Consider the following 24,077-nt stretch of genomic DNA (forward strand, 5'->3'; position numbering starts at 1 on the left):
AAACCTCCAAAGCACGGGGAGTGGAAAACGTCCCAAGCACCAAAACCTAAAGGAAAAACGAAAATGACGAAGATGAGAGCTTCTAAAATCTGATTTGGGGTTTTAAAACCCCTAAAGACGAAAATGCCCTCAATATGGGCTTCTTACAAAAAGTAACCTCAAATTGGGCTCAAAGGTGCAAATCTGTCCAAATCTAAAATACTTAAAATTACAAAACGAAATTAAATAATGTGACAACCGTCTTGAAGTCCCAAAATATGTTTCCAAAATTGTCCTGCAAATAATAATTAGAATAATTAAGTCCAAATAATTCAAATTAATTAAAATAAGAATTATTAATTTAAACACAAATAATGAACATGAAACAATAATGGAGAATTAAATATAGTTCATTAATAGAATTCGGTGTGAAAAAAGGAATTAATGAATTTTTTTTTAAAAAAAAATAGAAACTAACTATTAATGCAAATGTATGATTCTAGCTAAACTAATTATAAACGACACATTTTAATTAATATATAATGATGCATGCAATGAATGAATGAAAATGATGTAAATTCAATGAATATAAATGCTGGAGATCAAATTTCTTGTGCAAGAAATCAAAATATCAATCAAAAACATAAAATTGGCCATGAATACTAAATTGGAAATGCATAATTTCATTAAACTGAGAACAACACTACAAAATACTTGAATCACCAGATAAATGTTCACGATTTGTCACCCCCGTGAGACCCTCAGCGAAATTCAAAAGCAACGAACAATGTCTCTATACTATTAAAACTCTAAGACCTAATTACTAAGAACTTGAATCGAAAGAAACTTGAAACGAAATCTAACAAACTCTCTCTCGCATAGTCCGACAATCTCGATGTTCTATTCTACACTTTCTAACACCCACTTCATAGTTCTATATTTTAGACACTAGATTATCAACCTTCAATGTTTGACCAACTTCATAGTTCTATATTTTAGACACTAGATTATCAACCTTCAATGTTTGACCAAAAATAGGTTTGACTAGGGCATACCTTCGAATAAGAGAAAAATGAAAAGGATGTTAAGGAAAAAATGTTTAAGCTCCTAAACACTCTCATGTTTTGAAGTTTAACCAAATAACATTAAACAGAATAATAATTTAGAAATAACATAAGAAAAAACACGAGACTTAGAACCAAATTCCACAACAAAGAAAATCGTAGTTAAACACTTAGGATTTTAGGTAACAGAAAAACAAAAAAAGTCAAAACACCCAGATGCAAAGGACTGATAAGTCAAAAGCGTATAAGAAAATTGAAGCTAAATGCGTAAAGCTTATCATACCCAAAAGGTGTTCAATTGAACTCTCAGGAAAGCGAAACAATGGCTAAGATGATGCTTTTGACAAAAACACTCTAAAACGAAACATATCAAAAAAAATACAAACAATGTTAAACGCTATAAAGAGAAAAATCACAAAAAACATTTACTCAATCTAAACGATACCATCAACCAAACTATTACTTCGTCTAATGATGAAGTCTTTACTCAACACTTGACATCTTTAGAAGAAAAGCTTCATTGTTAAATGCTACCTCAACGGTAGGAAATCAAAAAGAACTTTGTTGTTCTGAGCAATCATTAAATGACATTAAATGCCTAATGTTCAAAAAATACAATAGTGATAAGAGAAAAGACATATTTGCTGCATGCACAATCTACTCACCCATCCCTTGATCCATAAGCATGAGCCATCGAGCTCTTCTTTGCATTTAACGAGAATCATCTTCTTTGTCTCAAACCCTAACACAAGGGTGTTATTCATTTGGCATGAACCTTGCTCGAGCCTTACTGATATAGAACAACATGCCTAGATAGAAATAAGCCTAAGAAGCAAACAAAAACAATTAAGAAATGGAATTAAAAAACTAAATAGCCAAAAGTGATTAAATCTCAAGACAAGTTTCGTCAAATGACCATATTATGAAATCTCAGGACATGCATCATCAAAAAGCTATATCATCAAGGTGTATAAATAGAAGATCAATAGAAGAAAAAGATGATGATGAGAAAAAGGAGAGAAGAATATGAAGGAATAACATCATTAAAATTGAGTAATGAAATCTCTTTTATCTATTAATGTAAAATTCCTCTAACCAAGGACATAGAGAAAGAGAAGTGCTCAAGAAAATAAATGCTCTCAAGCTTCATCAAAACATTCACTTAAAGAAAGAAGAGAGAGTAATAGAGTGAAACACTAAGAAATTCTGTCAAGCTTAATTGTAAAATTCATTTACTATTGTAAGAAGAAAGAAGAGAGAAAAAGAGTGAAGTCAAGCCACACTCTAGAGCTTCATTGTATCATTTGCTTAGTTTTGTAAGATGACAGAAAAGAGTGAGGAGAGAAACACCTACGAGTATTTAGACTGCATTGTATTGTACTCACATTCTCTCTACGAGAAAAATAGTCTAATGACTTGTAAACAATCCTTGATTGAAATTCTGGAGAGAATCAAAACACTTGTAACTTAACTATGGAGAGTTAAGGAAATCTAGGCAGCGTATCAGAAGATACCATAATTGTCTAGTACCAAGAGTGGTGTGAATACTAAACTTGTCTAGGGTAACTGAAGGTTATTCACTAACTAGGGATACCATGAGTGGTGAAGAATACTACACAACCAAGAGTGGGTAAAACTCAACTAGACAGTGTATCGGTGGATAACAGAAGTGCTTAGGGATACTAAGAATGGGGCGAATATGTGTCCAATCTAGGGTAACTGAAAACTACTCGTTGACTAAGGAAACGAGGAGTGGTGAGAATACTCAACTGGTCTAGGGTAACTTGAGGTTGTTCGCAAATCAGGGATACTAGGAGTGATAAATAATGTTTCACAACCAAGAGTAGATTAAACTCAACTAGACAATGTATCAAAGTGATACTAAAAGCGTCTAGGGATACCAGGAGTGTTGAATAATATTATGCAATCAAGAGTCATTTAAACTCAACTAGTCATAAGTAACAATGGTTACTCAATAAGACTAGATTCATCAGGAGTAGTTTAAAAGACTTAAATATACTTCATTTTATATTTAATTGAACCCTTTGAGATAACTTAGAGGAGAACTAGATGTAGCTCTAATGAGTGAACCCGTCTAAAAACACTATTCATCTTCCCTTCTAGTATTTTTCCACAACTCCAGGTAGTTCGTGCACCATTCCTTTCATAGCTAGCTCGGTCAACCAACTAAAATGCAAGTGGCCAAAAAGAGTGTCACATCATGGCCTTATCCTTCACAATGAGCTTCAAGCACCTATCTTGGACTATCTTCAACTCCAACTTATACATCTTGTTCTTCTTCATTTCTACTTGGGAAATAAAACAATCTAATTTTTCTTTCAAGTATAGTACTTGGTCTTTTATGAAAACCGAGTTGCCTTGCACCATCAGTTGTCCCATGCTTAATATGGTGCTCTTGAGATTTGGTAAATAGTAAAGGTATTTGATTTCTCCAACTTGACCATTCTTTTGCGTATACCAAATTGTCCCTCAACCTTTCACATATAACCTCGACTTTAGATAGCTTCTTGAAGAATTTTTCATCTTCACACTTGTGATTGCTTGCTTCTATATCTAGGTACCAAACTAAGTTTTTAGAACAACTCAAACTTGGTTCGCTATTCGAGCTCCTTGACATCATTAATATCCCTTCTTCTTCCTTAGCATCTGCTAAGAGAAAATTAATATCCTTCTTTCTCTCAAATCAACAATCCTTGGTGAAATGCATGACCTTCGCGCAACTGTAGCATCGATCCGAGTTAGACTCTTTAACGTAATAACTGTACTTTCCACATTTGAAGCACTCAACTCTTGAGTTGTTTGACTGTCCTCCTCTCCATTGACCTCATTCTCGACCACACCAATTCTACAAACCGAATTGTTTTTTTCTTTTTATCATGATCTTTGTAGCCTCGACTTCCTCGGCCTTGACCTCGTCTGCCTCAAGTGCTTAGAGTATAAGATGCCCTCTTCTACTTTATGGTTGTCTTAGGTTAGAGTGCTTGCTTGAGAGACTCCTCCTTCTTCTTCATTCTGTACTGCTCATGAGCCTTAAGTGACTAGTAAACTTTTCCACTGAGAGAGTTGACAAGTCTTTAGACTCCTCAATGGCATATACTATATTGTCAAAGTCTTTAGTTAACGACCTCAAGATTTTCTCCACTACTCAGCCAGTGGGAAATGTTTCTCCATTCCTACCGAGCTGGTTCGCCATGGTCTATACTAGAGAGATGTACTCGGCCACTCATTCAACCTCATTCAACCTGCTTTACCTGATTATCCCCTTTATATGTCTTTTCAAGTATATCTCACGTTTTTTTTTAAGACTTAGAATTTTCTATCTTATCAAAGCTAGACTGGTCGACAACTCGATACAACATGTTCAAAGCTGCTTTGTTCTTTGCTCATGATGCTCTCAACGCAGTAAGCTAGGCATTAGACATTCCTACAATGCTTGTTGGTTCACAGTGACCATTTTCAACTACCTCCCATGCTTCTTGGGAACCAAGGATGACCTTCATCTACAGACTCCAATTGTCATAGTTGACAACTTTTGTTAACTTAGGTAGGGGCATATTGTTTGCAAGGTTAGTCATCTCACTCAAACTCTCTAGCTTTGAAATACTCTCTAGCTTTCTGAGTTTTTCTTAAGCACTCAAATGAGAATTTGTTGACAATAATCCTTTTCTTGATAAGCACTTTGTAGTGTTGCTACTTGTTGTGTAAAACTTTAAGTAATACATCAATTATTTCTAAGAATTTAGTCTTATCCCTTCAACCACACGTAATAATACAATTACTACCAAAATACAACTAATACATAGCTACTCAACTATTACCAAAGTAAAATTAATGATCTTCTAATCTTAAACATAACTACCTAACTAGTACAATTTAGTGAAATTCATTTATTACTAAGAAATACTCTTATCTTTTGCAGTTCTATAAATACTCACATTTATAAGTTTATGTATAGAATCAAACTAGGAGAAGGGACCATGTAAACCTCATAATGAAGCTCTCAATTAAGGAAAGCATTATTTCGATCAAGTTGCTTTAGAAAACATCCTTTAATAGTTGTCATGGCGAAATTAATAATGACTATAGTGATTTTAGCAACTAGAGATATCAAAAATAATCAACACCTACTAATTTAGTGTGGCTTTTAGTTCCCAATTTAGCCTTATATCATTCAACAATATCATCAACATGATATTTAACTTTAAATTAATAAAATTCTTAACTTTGAAAAGATCAATAAGAGATCCGATGTGGTTCCAAAAAGTTAATATAGTTATTATACATGTAGTTATGAAATATTAGTGATATTTTAGTTAATTTGCTAAGGACAAAAGTAATAAAATTTATTATAAAAATTAGATTTTTAAAATCAAACCCGTGTTTTAAATACTCAACACACATTTATTAGTCTCTCCTTTTTCTTTTATAAATTGAGAACATAATTTGAGCCCATAACTTTTTAGAATCTCTATCCTTGTTTTGCACATCAAAGCAAAAATAATTGATAACAAATGTTAGTTTTTCACGTTATTAATATTGTCTAAAAATAGTATTAAAAATGTAAGTATGACTTGAAAGTGTGATATAAATGAAAAAGTTTGATGACATATAACAATTAAAATAAACTCAATATTTAGTTGAAAATGGCATCATAATCCCTTATATAAATTTCATATTACTCATAGTATCAATAGTTAGGATTATTGCTATAAAAGTATCAATAATTAGGATTATTGCTATAAAAGTATCAATAGTGGTAACATAATATATACGAAACCATCTCACTACAGAAAAATACCAACAATTAATATTTTAATATCAAAACTTTATATTAATATATATATATATATAACTTCTCATTCTTTACATTATTCCAAGTTGTTTAAGTTAAGTTTGAATTCCGAAATAGGTTTTTCGTAAGTGGAATGTGTTATCCAGAAATTCTGGAGTTTAATATACCTCTGTGCAATCATCAAAACGCAAATATATATATATATATATATATATATATATATATATATATATATATATATATATATATATATATATAATATATTAAGTGTTCTAGTATAGGGTCGAGTCACCTAACTCATCCACAATTTCCTCTAAGCTTCGTCCGATCAATACTCTATTTCCCAGTCTGCTGTCCACTGATCGATGGTGTACCTGCCAAAGGTATTCCGATACCATGGTTAGTAATAGTCTGATCGATAATTTGAATATTGTAATAAATGTGCAATTAATGAATCTGTCTACCTCTTACCTTTGACCTGTATTTATAGTTTAGGTTATGGACTTTGGATTAGCGAGACCTTAATCAAGGCCCAATCACTAATTAATCAATGTTTTACCTTAATCGACTGGGAGCTCGCTTACTATACGCAGTCATCGGACCTCATCAACATTCGTTTATCGTCCGACTCTGGTCGTCCGGGAGATCCACCAATACACTAGGCCCCACAAGCCCTAAACAATCTGTTGTCATTGGGGTTTCAATGTTAAATGGTCGGAGTAAGCGTCAAGGAAGTTGAACATATGATGGTCAGAAGCGCCATCGACTAGGCCATCAATGTTGGGGAGCGGGTGAACGTCCTTAGGACATGCCTTGTTGAGGGCGGTGTAGTCTGTGCACATTTGCCACTTTTGCTGACCTTCCTAGCCATGATAACATTTGCCAGCCATGTGGTGTATGTCACTTCCCTAATAAAGCCAACCTCCTTCAGCTTTCTGACCTCTCCATCTACTGCCTCCCTCTTCTCCGCTCCTATCCATCTTTTCCTCTGGGTGACTAGCTTTGCTTCTTTGAATAAGGCCAAATTATGGGACATTACTGCGGGGTTGATGTCGGGCATGTCCACTGTAGCTCCCGCTCTACCTCAGGTTCCAAACCTCTTGCCTTGCTAGTGACCTGTTGGTCGCCTTGTCCCACCTTAAACTGACACAATTGTCCTAGCGGTTTGATCCGACCATCTTTCACCGGGTTGACTAGGGATAAAGCCTTAGCCCGGTTGCATAGCATTCTATGGCCATCCTTTGATTGGCCCAAACGATGAACATCGTTCCCTTCTCTGATGGGTACTTCATGGTCAAGTGAAGGGTAGATACTATAGCTCCAAATGCGTTCAGGCACAAACGGCCTAGGAAGACGTTATGTGACGTGTTAGCCTTCACCAGCAAGTATCAAACCTATTTTCATCACCACCCGCTTGGCGACGAGCCAGGTACGAAGGTCCAATACCTTCGCGTGTCCACCCGTTCTTCGGCGAAGTCCACTATTTGTTTGTTATAAGGGACGATTAGGTCCTCTGATAAGTCCATGCGCTGAAAAGTCTTCCAGTATAGAATGTTAACGAAGCTTCCTTGATCGATCAACACCTTGCTCACTTCATATCGGGCTTTCTCTGCAGTGATTACCATGGGATCGTCTTGATCTAGGTTCGGAGCGTGGAAGTCTTCGTCTGTGAAGGTGATGGGTGGCATGGTTTTCCTAGTCCGATCCACGGCATGAACGGAGCGGAGGGCTCGGACGTGAAGCTTCCTAGATGATAAGGATGATCCTTTCCCTATGAATCCTCCGGAAATGGTATTGATATGGCCGCCTAATGGACGGTCATTACTCTTGCTAAGACTCCAACTATGCCACCTCTATGATTAGGGGCGGTCATTTCTGCTGTACCGCATGCAACCGCGATCACCTGGCCTTCCTGGACACCTCCTCCATGGAATGCATCGTCGTCGTGACGATTCAGCCTAACGGTCGGTTTTGATGTACTTTTTCAACTGACCCACCCTAATCAACTCCTCGATTTGGTCCCTAAGGGTCACACACTCTTTAGTGTTGTGACCCAAGTTTTTGTGGTATAGGCAATGCTTATTGCCATCGACCCCGGGCGATGTTGGGCGCCTCTTAGGCGTCTATATTAATTCGGCGGTCAATGCTTCTTGTAATATTCTCGTGTGGGGGGCGTTTAACGGGGTGTACTGCTAAAAATGCGCCCCCTAGGAGGCTCTTTCAGCCTAAATCCTCCGGTTTTCTCTGTCGGCCCTGCATGCCTCTTTGCCACCAACTTCTCCTTTACTTCATGCGCCTCCTTTCGCTAAGACATCATTTCCTCCACCATTATTTCATCAGTCGCCCTCTCGCGCAGCTTCTCTAGGGTCTTCGGTGCGCGCCAGTAGACACTATCCTTGAAAGGTCCCGGCTTGAGGGTGGGCAGGACATACTAGAGGGCAAGTTCGGTATTGAGGCCCTTTACCCGCCAGACCATCTTCTGGTAACAGTCCATGAATGCCTTTAGCGTCTCCTTCTTCTCCTGCTTGAGGCTTGATAATTAAAAAATGGTTAAGTCTTGGGAACGGCTACTTGCAAACTGTCAATCGAACATAGCTTTCAAACCCTCATAGTTTTCAATAGAGTTCGGGGGCAAAGAGTTGAACCACTCCAAAGCCTCCCCTTCCAGCAACAAAGAGAACGCTTGACACCAGATTTCCTGATTCCCCGTGCGAAATGTCATTCGATCGGTAAACGCCTTAATGTGATCGTTTGGTTCGATTGTCCCATCATAAATACAAAGTTGAGGTGGGGAAAACTGTTCGGATATGTGAACATCCATGATGGCTTGGGAGAACAGTAAGTTTCCGGAGGTATCTTCGGCCTTCATCACCAACTGTTTAGTCATAGCGACGCTTTCCTTAGGGGCGGTCTTGGCTCCATTCGCTCCTACCCCGGACTCGGTCAGCCTCCACGTTTCGTCCGACATACTACTGTGTTCAGTCCTTTCCCTTTTAGCGGCCTTGCCGCGTTCTTTGTCAGCCTTCTCGCCTGCTTCGGCGTTCTTTTCCCCAACGATCCGAGCTTAGTATTCTGCCCGGACAGTTGTTAACTCCGTCTCGTGGCATTGTTGCATCTCTTCCATTCTTTGGTGTAGCATCCTGATCATCTCAGTTGGGTCTTCAGCGCTCATATTCCTAGTGGTCATCATTGGGTCTTCTAAGTTACTCGGCCCCACAGTGGATGCCAAAATGATCTGGTATATGGTCGAGTCACCTAAGTCCTTCACAATTTCCTCCAAGCTCCGTTCGGTACTTTGGTTCCCAATCTTTTGTCCAACGATCGATGGTGTACCTGCCAAAGGTGCTCCGATGCTAAAGTCAGTAATATTCCGATCGGTAATTTGAATACTGTAATAAATGCGCAATTAATGAATCTACCTACCTTTTACCTTTGACCTGTGTTTATAGTTTTGATTATGAGCTTTGGGTTAGCGAGACCTTAATCAAGGCCCAATCACATCCCAATCACTAATTAATCAATGCTTTACCTTAATCGACCGGGAGCTTGCTTACCATACGTAGCCGTCTGGCCTCATCACCATTCGTTTATCGTCCGCCTCTGCCGTCTAGGAGATCCTCCAATATATTAAGTATGTTTTTAATCTTTAAAATTAAATTAAATTAATTTTTTCATTTTTATATATTTTTGTATTCAAATATTAGCTTTTGCTATATTAATCTTTTAAATTTGTTTAATAGTATTTTAGGTTGATATTTGAGTTGAAATATATTAAAACGATGTACAATTTAAAAGTTATTCTAAAATACATTTAATACATAAAAAGTTTAATACATTTATATTAAGAAGATTTATATCTATTTATTTGAAACTTTATAGAAACTAAAATACATTAAAATATTAAACAAAACTAAATTTTAATTTCAAATTAAAATTTAAAAACTAAAAATATATTTAACATGATAGGAACACTAACATATACTGTAATATTACACTCCAAAGGCATTATGAACATGCATCTTCATGTTTATGCCACACAAACAAAGTACCAGCACACGAATTTATTGTACATACAGTCCCTTCATCCTTTCAGCCAACACCATTATTTGATATTTCATATTTGTTGTTTTTTTCATAACTTTTGGAGCTATGCTTTGATAAGATTGGCATCAACTTCTCTGCTTCCTTTGTACACGAATTCGAGGAAGCCAAAAGGAGGATCAAATTCCTCACTTTTAGTTTCATATTCAATGATCCATTTGATGACGACACCACCTTCATCTTTATGAATTGCTTGAAATATTAGCTTAAAAACCTTAAATTTGTGCTCGAAATCTTCCCCGAAGATCTTGTAGGTTATTGTTTTGTTGTCTTCATCAGTGGATTCAATACTCTCGTGATATTTTGTAGCCTTACCATCTGCTTTTACAAGTAATTAATACCAATAACATAAATAAACGTAAGAGTTATAGAACAAAATGAAATCCTTTTATAATTTTATAGAATTACTTTTATATATCTTAGGAGTTAAAACTAAGAAGAATTTAGATGTATTTTGTTTTCTTAACCCTTTGAAATATCTCTTAAACACAACAAATTTAAATGTATTTTGTTTTCTTAATCCTTTGAAACATCTTTTAAACACAAAATTGTGATAGTGTTGTAAGTTCAAAATATTTCATATATAATGATTAATCTTAATAATATTATTAAGGTTGAAACAAAAATCATTAAGAAATTAACCTCGTCATAGTGTGTTTTAGGGTATGTCCTGTTATTGGTTCATATATCAAAAATGACTACTTTGAACTAAAAAGAACGTGTGGCTAGAATCTAGAAACTAAAACTGAAACAAAGAGAATTATTATTATTAAACTGAAATACAAGAATTATTATTATAAAACATTTAAACTGAAATAATCTACCATTTTGGTTTGCTAATTAATTTAGATAGAAGTTTAGTTACCTATGGTACTTGTCCATTGTTTGATGGACTCATTGTGATGCCAGTCTTCACCATGATGTAGCTTTGTTTCATGGACTTGATCAGTAAGGTTTTGAACATGGTGGAGTTGCGTTGCCAATAGGTTGAACCACTTTGCAGCACTTCCATGAACCCCAATTTCAATGCTGAGTTTGCCGGCGAGTGACATGACGAAGAAGAAGCAAGTAATATATGAACAAACTAATGAAAATGGTGGAAGATGGAGAAGAATGTTGCCACCATAATCCAACTTATATACACATACTTACCTACTTATACTCCTCACAACCAACTAATTTATTATGGTCCAACTTATATACACATACTTACCTACTTGTACTCCTCACAACCAACTAATTTATTATGGTCCAACTTGTATACACATACTTACCTACTTATACTCCTCACAACGAACTAATTTATTATGGTTTACGAATAAATTTTCCTTTGAAATCTTCATGATCTATATCTTTAATGATGTAAAGCATAAATAACCATTACACGCATCACAATTATATATACTAATGTCAACATGCATTTCACACGAAAGTCAATTACTCATTTTAATTTAAAAGTCAAAGGAAAAACAATACTGAGGTAACAAAAGATATTTCTAAATATTTTCTATGTAAAATATTTCTTTGGCTTGAATTGATTTGAGTTTAAAAAATGATCAACAAAACGTATGTAACACTCAATATGCTGTTATTGTCTAACTAATTCTATTTTGAAAAATTCAAATAATATAAAATACAGTGGGGACTTATAAATTAAAACGACGACTTTTAGAAATGCCGGATTACCTATAATGCTGGATTACCACAATTGCTGGATTACCTATAATGCTTGTATAGAACTGAAAGAAATTTTAGAATATCAAAATGAGTTTCTGGTGCGTGAAAACTGGTTGGTGTTCCGGATGAAATCAAGGGAGACAATATCGTTTCTCAATTGTGATATTGGAGCATGGGGTATATAGTCTAAGCAGCCTGTAGTGTAGTTTCTAGTACAGCTTGTGGTTCAGCAACCTACGATACAACAACGTTGTGATGTAACATATTGTTGTTCAGCCTATTCCAATATGATATGGCGCGACTTATTGTTTAGTCTATTAATGCATAAAAGGGATATGATAACGACTATTTTCATCAATTGGCATTAATTTCATAACCAAAACAAATTCAGACAAGATAATTATTCTTCTAATTATCTTTCAAACAAGTTGTTTGAGAATGATGAAGGAGCAACTCAAATCCTAGATCGCAACGCTAGATTTGTAGAAATTAGGATTTTTCTAATTATTTTGTAGTATCTATAATGGTTGACAGGATTGACCATGTATGAGTTTTGAAACTTATAAGGAAGAAGAAAAACTCATGACTGGAATTCACTGGATTGACATTATTATGATGTGTTGTTGGAGATGAAGAAAGGAAAGCAATTCAAAAAATAGATCGGGAAATTTTTTCCAATTTTAGGGCTTCTAACACAATTAGGGTTTCTAAATTGAATTTTTCACTTTGATGATAAATATGTGTTTTCATTTTGATTTTATAACAAAGAAAAATATATAAAATTTGCTTTTCAATAATTATTGATAGATTTTTCTTTCGATAATTATTTACAAGACAGATATAAAATTTCATCAACAAATACTTGTCAAAAATTCATAAAAAAAATCATTATCAATGTATTTTTAAGTTTTTAACGAATTTTGGTTGTAAAATAATATTGTTTTTTCCGTATTGTTCATGTAACAAATCTAAGCATATAAGAATACAAATAACCATGCCAGGACACCACTTTACCACACAACTCCTATTAACTTTTATTCCAACCACATTTGTCTTATCCAATAAATCTATTAGAATTATCCTCAACAATTCAAGTAAGTTTCCAAAACTTGCAGCGACAACATTTCGTCTTTAACAATGCATTCATGAAGAGAGGAAGAAAAGTTACTTAAAAACTACGTTTAAACCTTTTAGTTGTCCTTATTTAGGTGGATTTTCCCATTTTGATTCTCTTCTTATTAAAATTCCCAATTGAGTCTTTATAAGTGCTAATTTGAATCAATTGAGTCCATGCTGTTAAATTTAGTTAACGGAGTTAAGGTTTTACACAGGTGAAAGGATGACGTGTTAATTTCTTTAAACGTGGCATGTTTAGAGTTGAAACGTGGCATTTGGTCATCTTCTTCTCCTTTTTACATCTTCTCGCCATTCCCAATCTCAATCTTCTTCTCCATTCTTAGCACTCTTTGTAAATAGGTACGCTCCCCTTCTAAAGCTACTAATCCAATAATCCTCATTTCTTTAAGTTCAGTTACGCTCTTTATTTTTTACGCAGGCGTTAGGTTTTCATTTTCTCTGTTCTATTTCATTTTTCTTCTTGGTCATTGTCGAGGACAACAATACTGGGAGCCGTTTGTTCAGCTGGCATGGTGGAGAGAAATGTTGAACTTGGAGAGAAGAGTTTCGGCTTTTCTGGGATGCTTAAAGGAAAATAGCTTTGTGAATCGTGGAGATGTTATTTTAGATTCCAGGTCTGATAGTGGTCAAGGTAGAAAGCAAAAGAGGCACGACTTTGGGTTTTACAAAGAGGAGTTGTTTCGTGATTTCACGATTTGGGCGAAGGGAAAAGTTTCGTGATTTGCATCCCATGTGATTGCGGTAATGAAAAAACCTTGGTGGCTATGTGTTGCTCTCGTAGTGTGAGAAGCTCGAGGTGGCTGCTCGCGATTTGCAGGTCAGCGAAGATGATGGCTCGCGATAAAGGAGGAGTTGCTCCGTCACGGTGGTTGGAAGATGAGCGAAGTCGCAATTTAGGGTTTCTGGTGCGAAGAGATTTGAGGCTTTTTATGTTTCAGGTTTTGTAGGTTGCGAGGAAGTGTTTCGCGATAAAGGAGATGAAGCGAGGAGCTTCGTCTCGCAATGGCTTTGTCTTGTGGTGGCGTGAGGGTTTGCGTTGGTGGTGGAGGGAACAATGAACTCCAATGACTATATGAAAAATTGGAAAAAACAATCAAAGAGGTTCACAAACACATTACTCTCACATCAGCATGCTACGTTTCAAAAAATTGACACATCAACCTCCTACCTGTACAAAAAGTTAACCTCGTTAACTAAATTTAACGGCAAGGGCTCAATTTATTCAAATTAGCACTTTTAAGGACTCAATTGGGGATTCTAATAAGAAGGATATCAAAATGGGAAAACTGCACATAAATAGGGACAACTAAAGGGTTTAAACCTAAAAACTATTAAGGATTAAACTAGTTACCAAAATTAACTTTTTGATTAGTCTAAAACAATCTTCAATTCAAATTAAATTAATTAGATGATAAAATTAATTACAAAATTCTTAATTTAATTTTAATAAATCTGGTTTTAATTAAAATTTAAAACGGTTGATAATAAAGCAATTACTTTATAAAATTAAAAAGGGTTAAATATGTTTTTAGTCCCTCAACTATCAAGCGATTTTGTTTTTCGTCCCTATTTCAAACTTTGCACGATTAGATCCCTGTCCTTAAGGAAACCATTATTTTTGGTCCTCACAAACTAACGCCGTTAAATTTAGTCTCACGTGGCTAACGGTATGCCACATATGATACCAGCTTTCACATTAATCTTGTGCCCGTTCACGGTGTGCCACTGTTCACCACCCTCTTCTCCTTCTCTCCTCTTTCACCACCACCTTCCCCTTCAACGTCAGCCCGCCACCACGTTTCCGTTTTGTTCTTGTGTTCTTCTGTCTTGTGGCGCTGCTCCATTCCGTAGATCGCGTACATCTGCATCCAGTCTCTCTTACCGTTGGTCGATTTTCCCATTCGGTTCTTCTACACACGGTGCTTCGGCTCACTGCTTCAGCGAGCTGCTGAATAAAATCTGCAGTAATTGAGAGCGAGGCCTGTGAGAAAATCGTGCTTTTGGTTTTCACTTTGACAGCGAAATAAAAAGTGTGTGAATCGTTCGAAAGTGTCTCCAAGCAGTGAGAATAATTTGAAGATTTTGGGAATCAGCAAGTTAGATCCAATTTCGTGGCGGTGAAATGAAACAAAATATCGATGCAGTAGTGACAGTCACGACCATACCGTCGTTGATTTTCCACTGGTACAGTTGTCAGTTAAGGTGCTCTTCCAAACGCGTTTTGCTTCGTCGTTTTGCGTCCTTCAAAACGGCAACGCTGTTCTGCGTTCAGTGCCTCTCTCTCATCTCTGTGTCCGGTTTGGGACTAGCACTGCACGGAGTTCAAGAGTGGCCAAAGTGAACGTGGTGGCGGGCTGACGTTGAAGGGGAAGGTGGTGGTGAAAGAGGAGAGAAGGAGAAGAGGGTGGTGAACAGTGGCACACCGTGAACGTGGCACAAGATTAATGTGAAAGCTGGTGTCATATGTGGCATACCGTTAGCCACGTGAGACTAAATTTAACGGCGTTAGTTTGTGAGGACCAAAAATAATGGTTTCCTTAAGGACAGGGATCTAATCGTGCAAAGTTTGAAATAGGGACGAAAAACAAAATCGCTTGATAGTTGAGGGACTAAAAACATATTTAACCCAATTAAAAATGACATTTAAATATCTTTTATTGATAACATTGCATGACATTAAAGAATAACTAAATTTTAATATAATTTTATATTGTATGTAATTTTAATTTATTTTATTAATATAATTTTTTTGAAGAAAAAAAATTAAAAACACTAATATCAAATTAATCAGAATGACTAAAACATAAACAAGAATAAAAATAAATTAATCAGTCTTAAATAGTCAAGAAAATACATCTATTGACTAATGTTATGAATTGTTTTGAATAGTGGGTCAAAAATTATTTCTTCATATTTCTTTATGGTCTTTCAATTTTTTCTTCGATTGTTATCGATTTATTTCCTTTAATCCTCAAGTCGAGCGGTGATTTAGTGTTAGCTGTAAAATCAATGACAAGTGATACATATCGTCATTTTCCAAGGAACTTGTGCAACATATAACAATTCTTCTTTTCATAACTCAATTAGACATTAAAGTGCACAAAAACACAAGAAACTGTTTTTCGTATTTTTGTGAAACAGTTGGTGTGCAAGAAATTTAACATAGAGTATTTATAATTTGTTAAGACTATAATTCATTCACTTCCTTCTCCTGAATTCACAAACATCTAAATTTCATCCATTAGGTGTTCAATTTTAGTTTTAGGTTCAAATCATATTTTCCAATAAATCAAGAACAACAACTCATGCATGTGTGGCCAATCCAAAGCAAGTTTTAAGCATAGAAATCGAATACTAACATGAAATGGAAAAACATATATCATTAACATCACAAAATACATAAGAATTTCATGTTTTACAACTAATCTCAACAAATGGTGGACAACTCAGGCTTCTAAAAAATTGAAGAGATAGGAAAGAAATTGAAACCATAGAGAGATGCACAACCTTTCCTAAGGTTCTTTTCAGCTGCTCCATGCTTCTATCTCGCTTCTCCTTCGCATTTCCATCTCCAATTCATGACTTATCTTCTTTCTCTCTCAATCGCTCCAAGTGAAGAATGAAGTGTAGAAGGAGAAGAATCTCCAAAACCTTCGCCAAAACATGACTAAATACTCATTTTAAGCGTCTTTGGTTTGATAGACTCGTCCAAGCAAAAAGTCAACTCCCTCAAGCGAGTGAACAATGTCGATCAACACATGAACAATGTTGGTCAACACATGAATAATGTCGGTCAACGCGTGAACAGTGTCAAGTGAATATTGAACAATGTCATTTTAATAATTTCGTTTTCTCATTGTGTTCGCGACACTGAACGTGACTCTTGAGACACCTAGTGTGAGTATTCACTTTAAATCCATCTTTTGTTGTCCAATCATGCTTCTTTGAGTTTCGACTTGTTTTCCTCCACCATAATTGCTTCCTATCTTCTTATTTCACACTCAAAGAGAGATTAGAGGTAAAATAAACATTTATTAACTAAAACACAATAAAACATGAAAACACACTAAACTGGAAGATAAAACAAGGTAAAAGCTATGAAGGAATTAATTTATCACTAACACAAAAATAACTTTTAACATTTGTTATTTTAGGGTTTTTGACGTTTGTCTGACGTCATAGCGGGAGATGTAAATTGATGTATGTGTTCTTTGAACAGACATCAATTCACGTCTGTTGCATTTATAATATACGTTAATTGACATATGTTGTAAGAACAACAAACGTCAATTTATGGAGTTTTTTTAAAAAAAACTTTCGCCGCCGTGAAGGTGAGGAAGTAGACAGGTGGGCTGTGAGGGTGAGGAGAAAAACGCGCATAATAACGATTCGAAAATCGCTGCCGTAGTTGTCCTAGAATGCACCCAAGAATTGCACCAAAAGCCAATGGAAACAAATTTTAATCGGTGCAAATGAAACATAATGGTTCCAAACGTAATATAATCCGTGCAAAATGATTTTAAACGATGCAAAGTGGAAGAAAACTTACCTGAACGTTAATAGCGAACGAGAGAAAGCAAAGGAAGAAGATGAACGCAACGAGAGAGAAAACGCATAACTGGCGAACGCGAACGAAGCAAAAAACTCAAACAAAAATGCGAAAGAAAGTGAGGCTCGCATTCTGAGTGTTTAGGGTTTCAAAGGGCATTTGATGTCAACTGCCCTCTAAATCCAACGTCTAATTGGTAAAAAATCCATTTTGGCGCTACTTTTGGAATATTTTCGCAGCGTATTAACGTTTGGGGAAGGGGATCCGACGTCTAATGTGTATTAGACGTCGACCCCTCCTATGTTCGACGTCTAATCTCTGTAAAAGTAACCTTTCAATTCTGATTTTGCAACTTCTGGCAGAGGATTTGACGTTTGATCTTGGGGACACCGACGTTAGTGTCATAAAAAAAATTTAATATTTGCTCTTAAAATGATATTTTTAGACCTTTTTTATGTCTGATCTGGGGGCCCGACGTCTAAAGAAGGATTTGACGTCTGATTTGGGGGGCCTGATGTCTATGTCGTAAAAAAACTTAATATTGACGCTTAAAATGAGATATTTTAGGACCATTTTGAGGTCTAATCTGGGGGCGACGTCTAAAGAAGGATTTGACGTCTGATTTGGGAAGGGGGGGGGGGGGGGTAAGGCAATGTCTAAAGGAGGATTTGGAGGAACCGACCTATATAATGACGTTTTATTTACAAAAATGCCACCAGTCATTTTTATGTTGGATTTTCTGTGGTCAAATGGTATACGCGTGATGTTAAAGGTCATTTCTACATTAGTGTATTCACCAAAATATACATACAAAAACACATAAACCGTTGTCATGTACTTGTCAAAAACACTCCGACGCTTAAGTCAGTTAACGAATATCATCAGTTATTGCATTAAAGTCTTAATTTCACAAGAAATGCAATCACCTACTTACTTATCTTACTGTTGTATTTATAGATTTCAAATTGGGCTTTCAATTTATGATTGACCCAATTATAGCCTAAGAGTCCATTAACTTGTTTTACCTTATTTAAACATGTTGGATTTATGATAATGATTTTAATATGTACTATTGATTGGTTCTATATGGATATGTTAATCGATTGGTCCGAGATCTAGAAAAAATGTTAATTGTTTTGCGAAAATTAACTACTCAATTAATAAAGAAGTGAATTGACCGAAAGATTATAAATTATATTACATTATAAAATAAAATTAGTTCATGTAATTGTGAAATATAATCAATTTCTAATAACAAAAGTATGTTACAATATTGGTGTAACGAAGATTTAATTTTACAATTTGAACCTAATGAATACTAAAAAATAATTATATTAAATAGTACAATTAAATTAATATTATAATGCATATCTTTTTCCAAATAAAAAGTAAAAAATGTTGAATTGATTATTTGGATCAGATCTTGTGGAACATAACTGGAGGAGTGTATATTGTCTGAGGGAATTATTTTACACAAAAAGTTTACGTCACGTGAGTAACATGTTGATCAAATATAATAACAATATTGAAAACCATGTAATTTTCAATCGTGATTGTTGATTATTATTTTTCATTACCCTGTATTCATGATGATGTTTGGATAATGATATTTGATAATAATTTTTTAATAATATTTTAATATTATTTATATATTATTTTATAATTGGTTTATATTTATATTTATAATTATTATTATTAATTGTAGAATAATTTTAAATTAATTTTAAAATAACATGTAAACAATGTTAAAATATTATAAAAATAATATTCTCAACAAAATAACATTGTCATGATGTTTTTCCGTATTTGTGGTTATATGACTTTCTTCTTAGCTTATCTAATATTTTTACTTTCTTCTATAAATTTTCTTTCATTAGATCCCATATCTTTTTATTTATAGTCTATTATTACTATTGCGTTTGCAAGACATGATTGACATGACACTTATGATAACTGATGATGGTATACATGCATTTTCTGTTTCTTATTTCACCCTGCAAAAGCCAAATTATTAATGATCACAACATGAATAATATGAAATATATTTCTTACCGTGTTATTGCAATTAAATTATCATATTTTTTAGTCACACCGTTATTATGACACTATTGACATGACAGTTATGTTTGCATTTCGTTATACTTTTTTTAGAACCTTTTTTTTTAAACCCACCCACTTGACAATATTTGCTGATACTCTTAAAAGAATACACTCATCTAATAACTCTAATTAATAATATAATAACATGTATTAAAATTTTAAATTAAAAAATAAAATAAATATAATTAAGAAATTATTATTTTAAATAGTAATATGAGCATTTATTTTTTCTTTTTAGTAATGTTAACAAATTATCATTCAAAAACAAAACTTTATAATATTCCTCCAGGATCATGTAAAAAACTTGTTTAAATCTCATTACTATGATTGGCTACTATTCATCTTTTTATTTTAAAAAATTATGATAGAAGAAGTAATTATGACGGTTTAACAAAATGATAGAAAATTATTTTATAATTCTAATTTTATCATTAAATCACTTTATATTTCCTTTTTTAATAGTTTGTTAGCTCGGTCTGGATTTGTTTGATAAGCGAGAAAAAATAAATTAGATGATAAAGCTAAAACTCCGTATACATGTTTATATTTTTTTAATTTTTGAACTCTTTCATAACTTTTTAAATGTTTTATCCTCGCACTATCAAATGAAAGTGGTATTAATTTCTAAGTATTTCTCTTAATTAACTTAATTTGCTAGAAGATCTACTAATTCATGCACTTCAAATATCGGTCTCATTAATTGAAAGTATTTACTAATAAGGTTCTAGTACAAACTTAATTAAATTCAATATATGTTAATAATTTTTCTAAGGTTTAAATATGTTTACATTTACTATTAAAGATTTGATTTTTAGCTTCAATTAAATGTGTGTTAAATGTGTTGTTTAGTGGTAATTTTAACTATCACTATTTTTATTAATTGTCATCAAATTTAATATAATAGTCATAATAACTGCTATTAAAATTATTAAAGTTTGTTATAACTGTCTCAAAATTAATTTAAAGAAATAATTTTCTAATATTTGTAATATTATGTTGCTCATTCTACAAATTTGTATAAATTACGACTTAAAAACTCACATACACCGTTGCTTCAAATGCAACAACGCTACGAAGAGACTGCAACGCATTTATTTACATTTCACTGATATGTTCAAAAATATTAACTTTTCAACCAATAAGAGAAACATAAAGTTCCACCTTATCACAAATGAAAGCTTATAATATACCACATACCATTAATGCCAACCAAAATGATACTGAATGGAACCTCCTGTTTCTTAACTTTGTGACACAATCATATGGCAATGGCATAGCCCCATCTCCACAGAAAACATAAGCCATTCTGGAAAATGTTTAAGCATATCATCGTATATTCACTAGTAAGTGTAACTGAGATATTTAATCCCTGTAAAAGAAACAAAAATGCATTTTAAACTTAAATCAATTTCCTAAAATTGATTGGTTAATTTATATCTTATTTATATATTATAAATGGATCTTATATTTAATTATATAAAAGTTTTAATATATCTCACAACAAATATATATATATATATATATATATATATATATATATAATATTGAACTAAAAATTAATTGATAGTCTAATAATAATATTATGCATCCATCAACTTAAAGGATATATATATATATATATATATATATATATATATATATATATATATATATATATATATATATATATATTTTGTAAATAAAAGACATTGGTTCTTCAATAACGATAATATAGTGAGTGAAACAATAATCCTTTTAAACAATAAATTTTGTTAGAAAATATTGTAAGTTATAATTTAGATATAAAAGGTGAACTTTACTTAACTTAATCTATAAAATTTGAAAGATAAGATTTATACTCTAATTATGTATTGTTTATTTAAGTATTAACGAACTTTAATTTCTATCCACCACAATTTTATTTTAAAGCAATTATTACAATATAGTTTATCTCTCAATGAGCTAGCTCAACTACTAATTTTTTCTCTCAATTGTTATTACAAGGTCCCATTTATATATATATAGTTTCAATAACTAACTTCTTTATAAGTTTTGTACGAAAAGTTAAATTAAATTAATTGTTTCTTATTTATTTTGAAGTTTTCTTAGAAATTGAAAAAAAGGTTTACAGTATAGTTATTATATACAAAATTGTTCTCTGTTATAAAAATCGTCTGACTACATATACGTACGTGTCACTCTGTAAACAACAAAAATGTTGTATATATATACAAGCATCTCTATGAACATAAAAGGGTTGTGCTGTGACTGAAGGTAGAAGACAAGAAGAAAGCATTTGAAAAACAAAAAAAAAAAAGATTTATTGTATTGTTTTTCACTAAAATCTTGTATAAGTTATTAATATTATCATGTATATATTTTATCCATTATTTTAATAATTAATTACCAATTTTACAAAATTTACAATTTTGTTATTTTCGTTGAATAACTCAGGTAAAAAATGTTGAAAGAGTAAACATTAGGCTGATTATATATTTACTATCTAACTAGTCTCAAAAAAGAAATTAAACAATTTCATCTTATTTTAATTGATGAAATTAGTATGTCGACCAAAATCAAACTACATATACATACAAATTGTAGAATCAAGGTAAGTTTATTTATTGAGTAGGTATACCTTGAATCATATTAAAAAGAAAAGAAAAAGGTTGTGAGTATCTTTTGTAAAGAAGAATGGAACATTTATGGAAAAATAAATCAGGAAATCATGAGAATTTCAAATGAAGCAAATCAGAAAATGCATGAACACTGAAAGCAGAGGGAAGGAAACTACCCAAATTTATTTCATGCAAACAAAGGATCTTCATATCAAACATATCACAATCATATATATTATTATTATTACTATACAGATAAGGTCTTACCCTAGGGCAATGTCAAACCCATTATTTATTATACTCATAAGCACTTACCCTAGGGCTATATATTACAAACTTTTGAAGCTATTATTCCTTGAGAAGACTATCATCAATATCTCTTGTGCATTTGTGCAAGCACTCTATGTAGCCATACGGAGGATCAACTTCTTCATCAACCCTCTCATATTCAATGGTCCATTTGATAACAGCACTACCATCACCCTCAATAGCTTGAAATATGAGCTTAAAGATCTTAAACTGGTGATCTATGTCTCCATTGAAGAGCTTGTAAATGATTCTTTTGTTTGCTTCATCAACTGACTCAACGCTCTCATGACATCTTATAACCTTACCTTCTGTTCTTTCTCAAACAGTCAAAACCATTAACATAAACATTGTGTCAATCATAAAGATAAAATAAAAGAATTTATAGTTTTCTTTCTTTAATTTTAATCTCCATCTCTGTCCTTCAAATTGTTTTGATTTGCTCCTCTTTAAGAACCTTACAACAAGTGTTATAGCTCGAAACCCAAAATTGAACTAATTAGGCAAGTCTTCATGAATAATTTCTCACTCGTTCTTTAACCACAATCGTTAATTTTATTTTCTAATAATATGGACTGGTGAAAAATTTAAGTTTGAATATAAATTTCACATTAACTAAAAAACCAAGTTGAAAAATATATATATAAAAGAAAACATATGAATTCATTGATAAAAATCTTTTTAGGAATTTATCAGAAAGATATACAATATTGATGTCAATCTCAAAGATAAAATCTTAAAACATATGTGAATTTTGATTTGCAGGTTAATATAATGAGAATTTGAATTACCTATGGTATAAGTCCACTGTTTGATGGACTCATTGAGATGCCAGTCATGACCATGATGCAGCTTGACACCATGGATTCTATCAGTAAGGTTTTGAACATGATACAGTTTCCTTGTGTAGAGGGTAAACCACTTTGCAGCAGTTGCATGAACCCCAATTTCAATGCTGATTTTACCAGCAAGTGTCATGATGATAAAGAAAGTTGCAAGAACTATATGAAACAAACAAAGAAAAGGGTGGGAGATGGTGAAGAATATCACCACCATATTCTACTTTTATAATATATAGGAACATAATTTAACTACCCATGAAATTAACTAATTAACTAAACCTTGGGGTCCATATCTATACCCTACAGAAAAGAAAATACCTAATCACACACACACACGTTATATATTACTTTTTTTTACTAGTGTGAATATTTTATTGCAATCATAGCAGTCGTTATTATATAATATAAACGTGACAATAACAAAATGTTTCCCGCCAAAAACACTTTTACATGCAGCAGTGATACGTTGAAGCATATATATATATATGACGATGTTCATATAAGAACACTAAAGCAGTTATTCACGATCTTGTCATTCGGAAATTATGGGTGATGTGGGTCATTAATGTCATCTAGTGTTCATTATTGAATATTTTGATAGATTGAAATGATTTTTACATGCTATATAACGTGGAATTTGATCGAGATGATATTTAAGATTACATAATTTCCAAAGTCTGATCACATTGTCATCAAATCTTTCGTAATATCCAATATTCAAATCGTAGGGTCCAGCCCTTCCTTTTATTATACTCACAAAGCTTTTGAAGAGACACCATTGCTACGATGATGATGACAATTCAAGATTTGAATTAGTAATTTTAATTTATTTATTTATTTAGTTAATAAAATTCTTATTTTAATAAAAGCTATGGTGCGATTAGGTGCATCACAAAGTTATATAGAAAAAGG

The 24,077-nt window shown here is 33.2% G+C and overlaps 2 protein-coding genes and 1 long non-coding RNA gene across 3 annotated transcripts; all 3 read right to left on the reverse strand.

The window, feature by feature from the left end:
* Positions 1–18: 18 nt before the first annotated feature.
* LOC128196456 (uncharacterized) lies at positions 19–9,605 on the reverse strand. The gene is made up of 4 exons (XR_008248761.1): positions 6,328–9,605; positions 6,154–6,230; positions 1,709–1,868; positions 19–274 (listed from the first exon to the last, which is right to left on the reverse strand). It is a non-coding gene; the product is annotated as an uncharacterized LOC128196456 (long non-coding RNA).
* Positions 9,606–9,784: 179 nt separating this feature from the next.
* On the reverse strand, positions 9,785–11,073 carry LOC108339890 (MLP-like protein 43). Its single transcript, XM_017577113.2, has 2 exons — positions 10,823–11,073; positions 9,785–10,275 (listed from the first exon to the last, which is right to left on the reverse strand). The coding sequence occupies exons 1-2, from the start codon at positions 11,007–11,009 to the stop codon at positions 10,004–10,006; spliced, it is 459 nt and encodes a 152-aa protein (XP_017432602.1). The 5' UTR covers positions 11,010–11,073; the 3' UTR covers positions 9,785–10,003.
* Positions 11,074–22,222: 11,149 nt separating this feature from the next.
* On the reverse strand, positions 22,223–23,361 carry LOC108340104 (MLP-like protein 168). The gene is made up of 2 exons (XM_017577329.2): positions 23,115–23,361; positions 22,223–22,634 (listed from the first exon to the last, which is right to left on the reverse strand). The coding sequence occupies exons 1-2, from the start codon at positions 23,299–23,301 to the stop codon at positions 22,366–22,368; spliced, it is 456 nt and encodes a 151-aa protein (XP_017432818.1). The 5' UTR covers positions 23,302–23,361; the 3' UTR covers positions 22,223–22,365.
* Positions 23,362–24,077: the final 716 nt, after the last annotated feature.

This window comes from Vigna angularis, chromosome 5 (assembly GCF_016808095.1).
Source record: "Vigna angularis cultivar LongXiaoDou No.4 chromosome 5, ASM1680809v1, whole genome shotgun sequence".
In the NCBI taxonomy this organism is placed as follows: domain Eukaryota; kingdom Viridiplantae; phylum Streptophyta; class Magnoliopsida; order Fabales; family Fabaceae; genus Vigna; species Vigna angularis.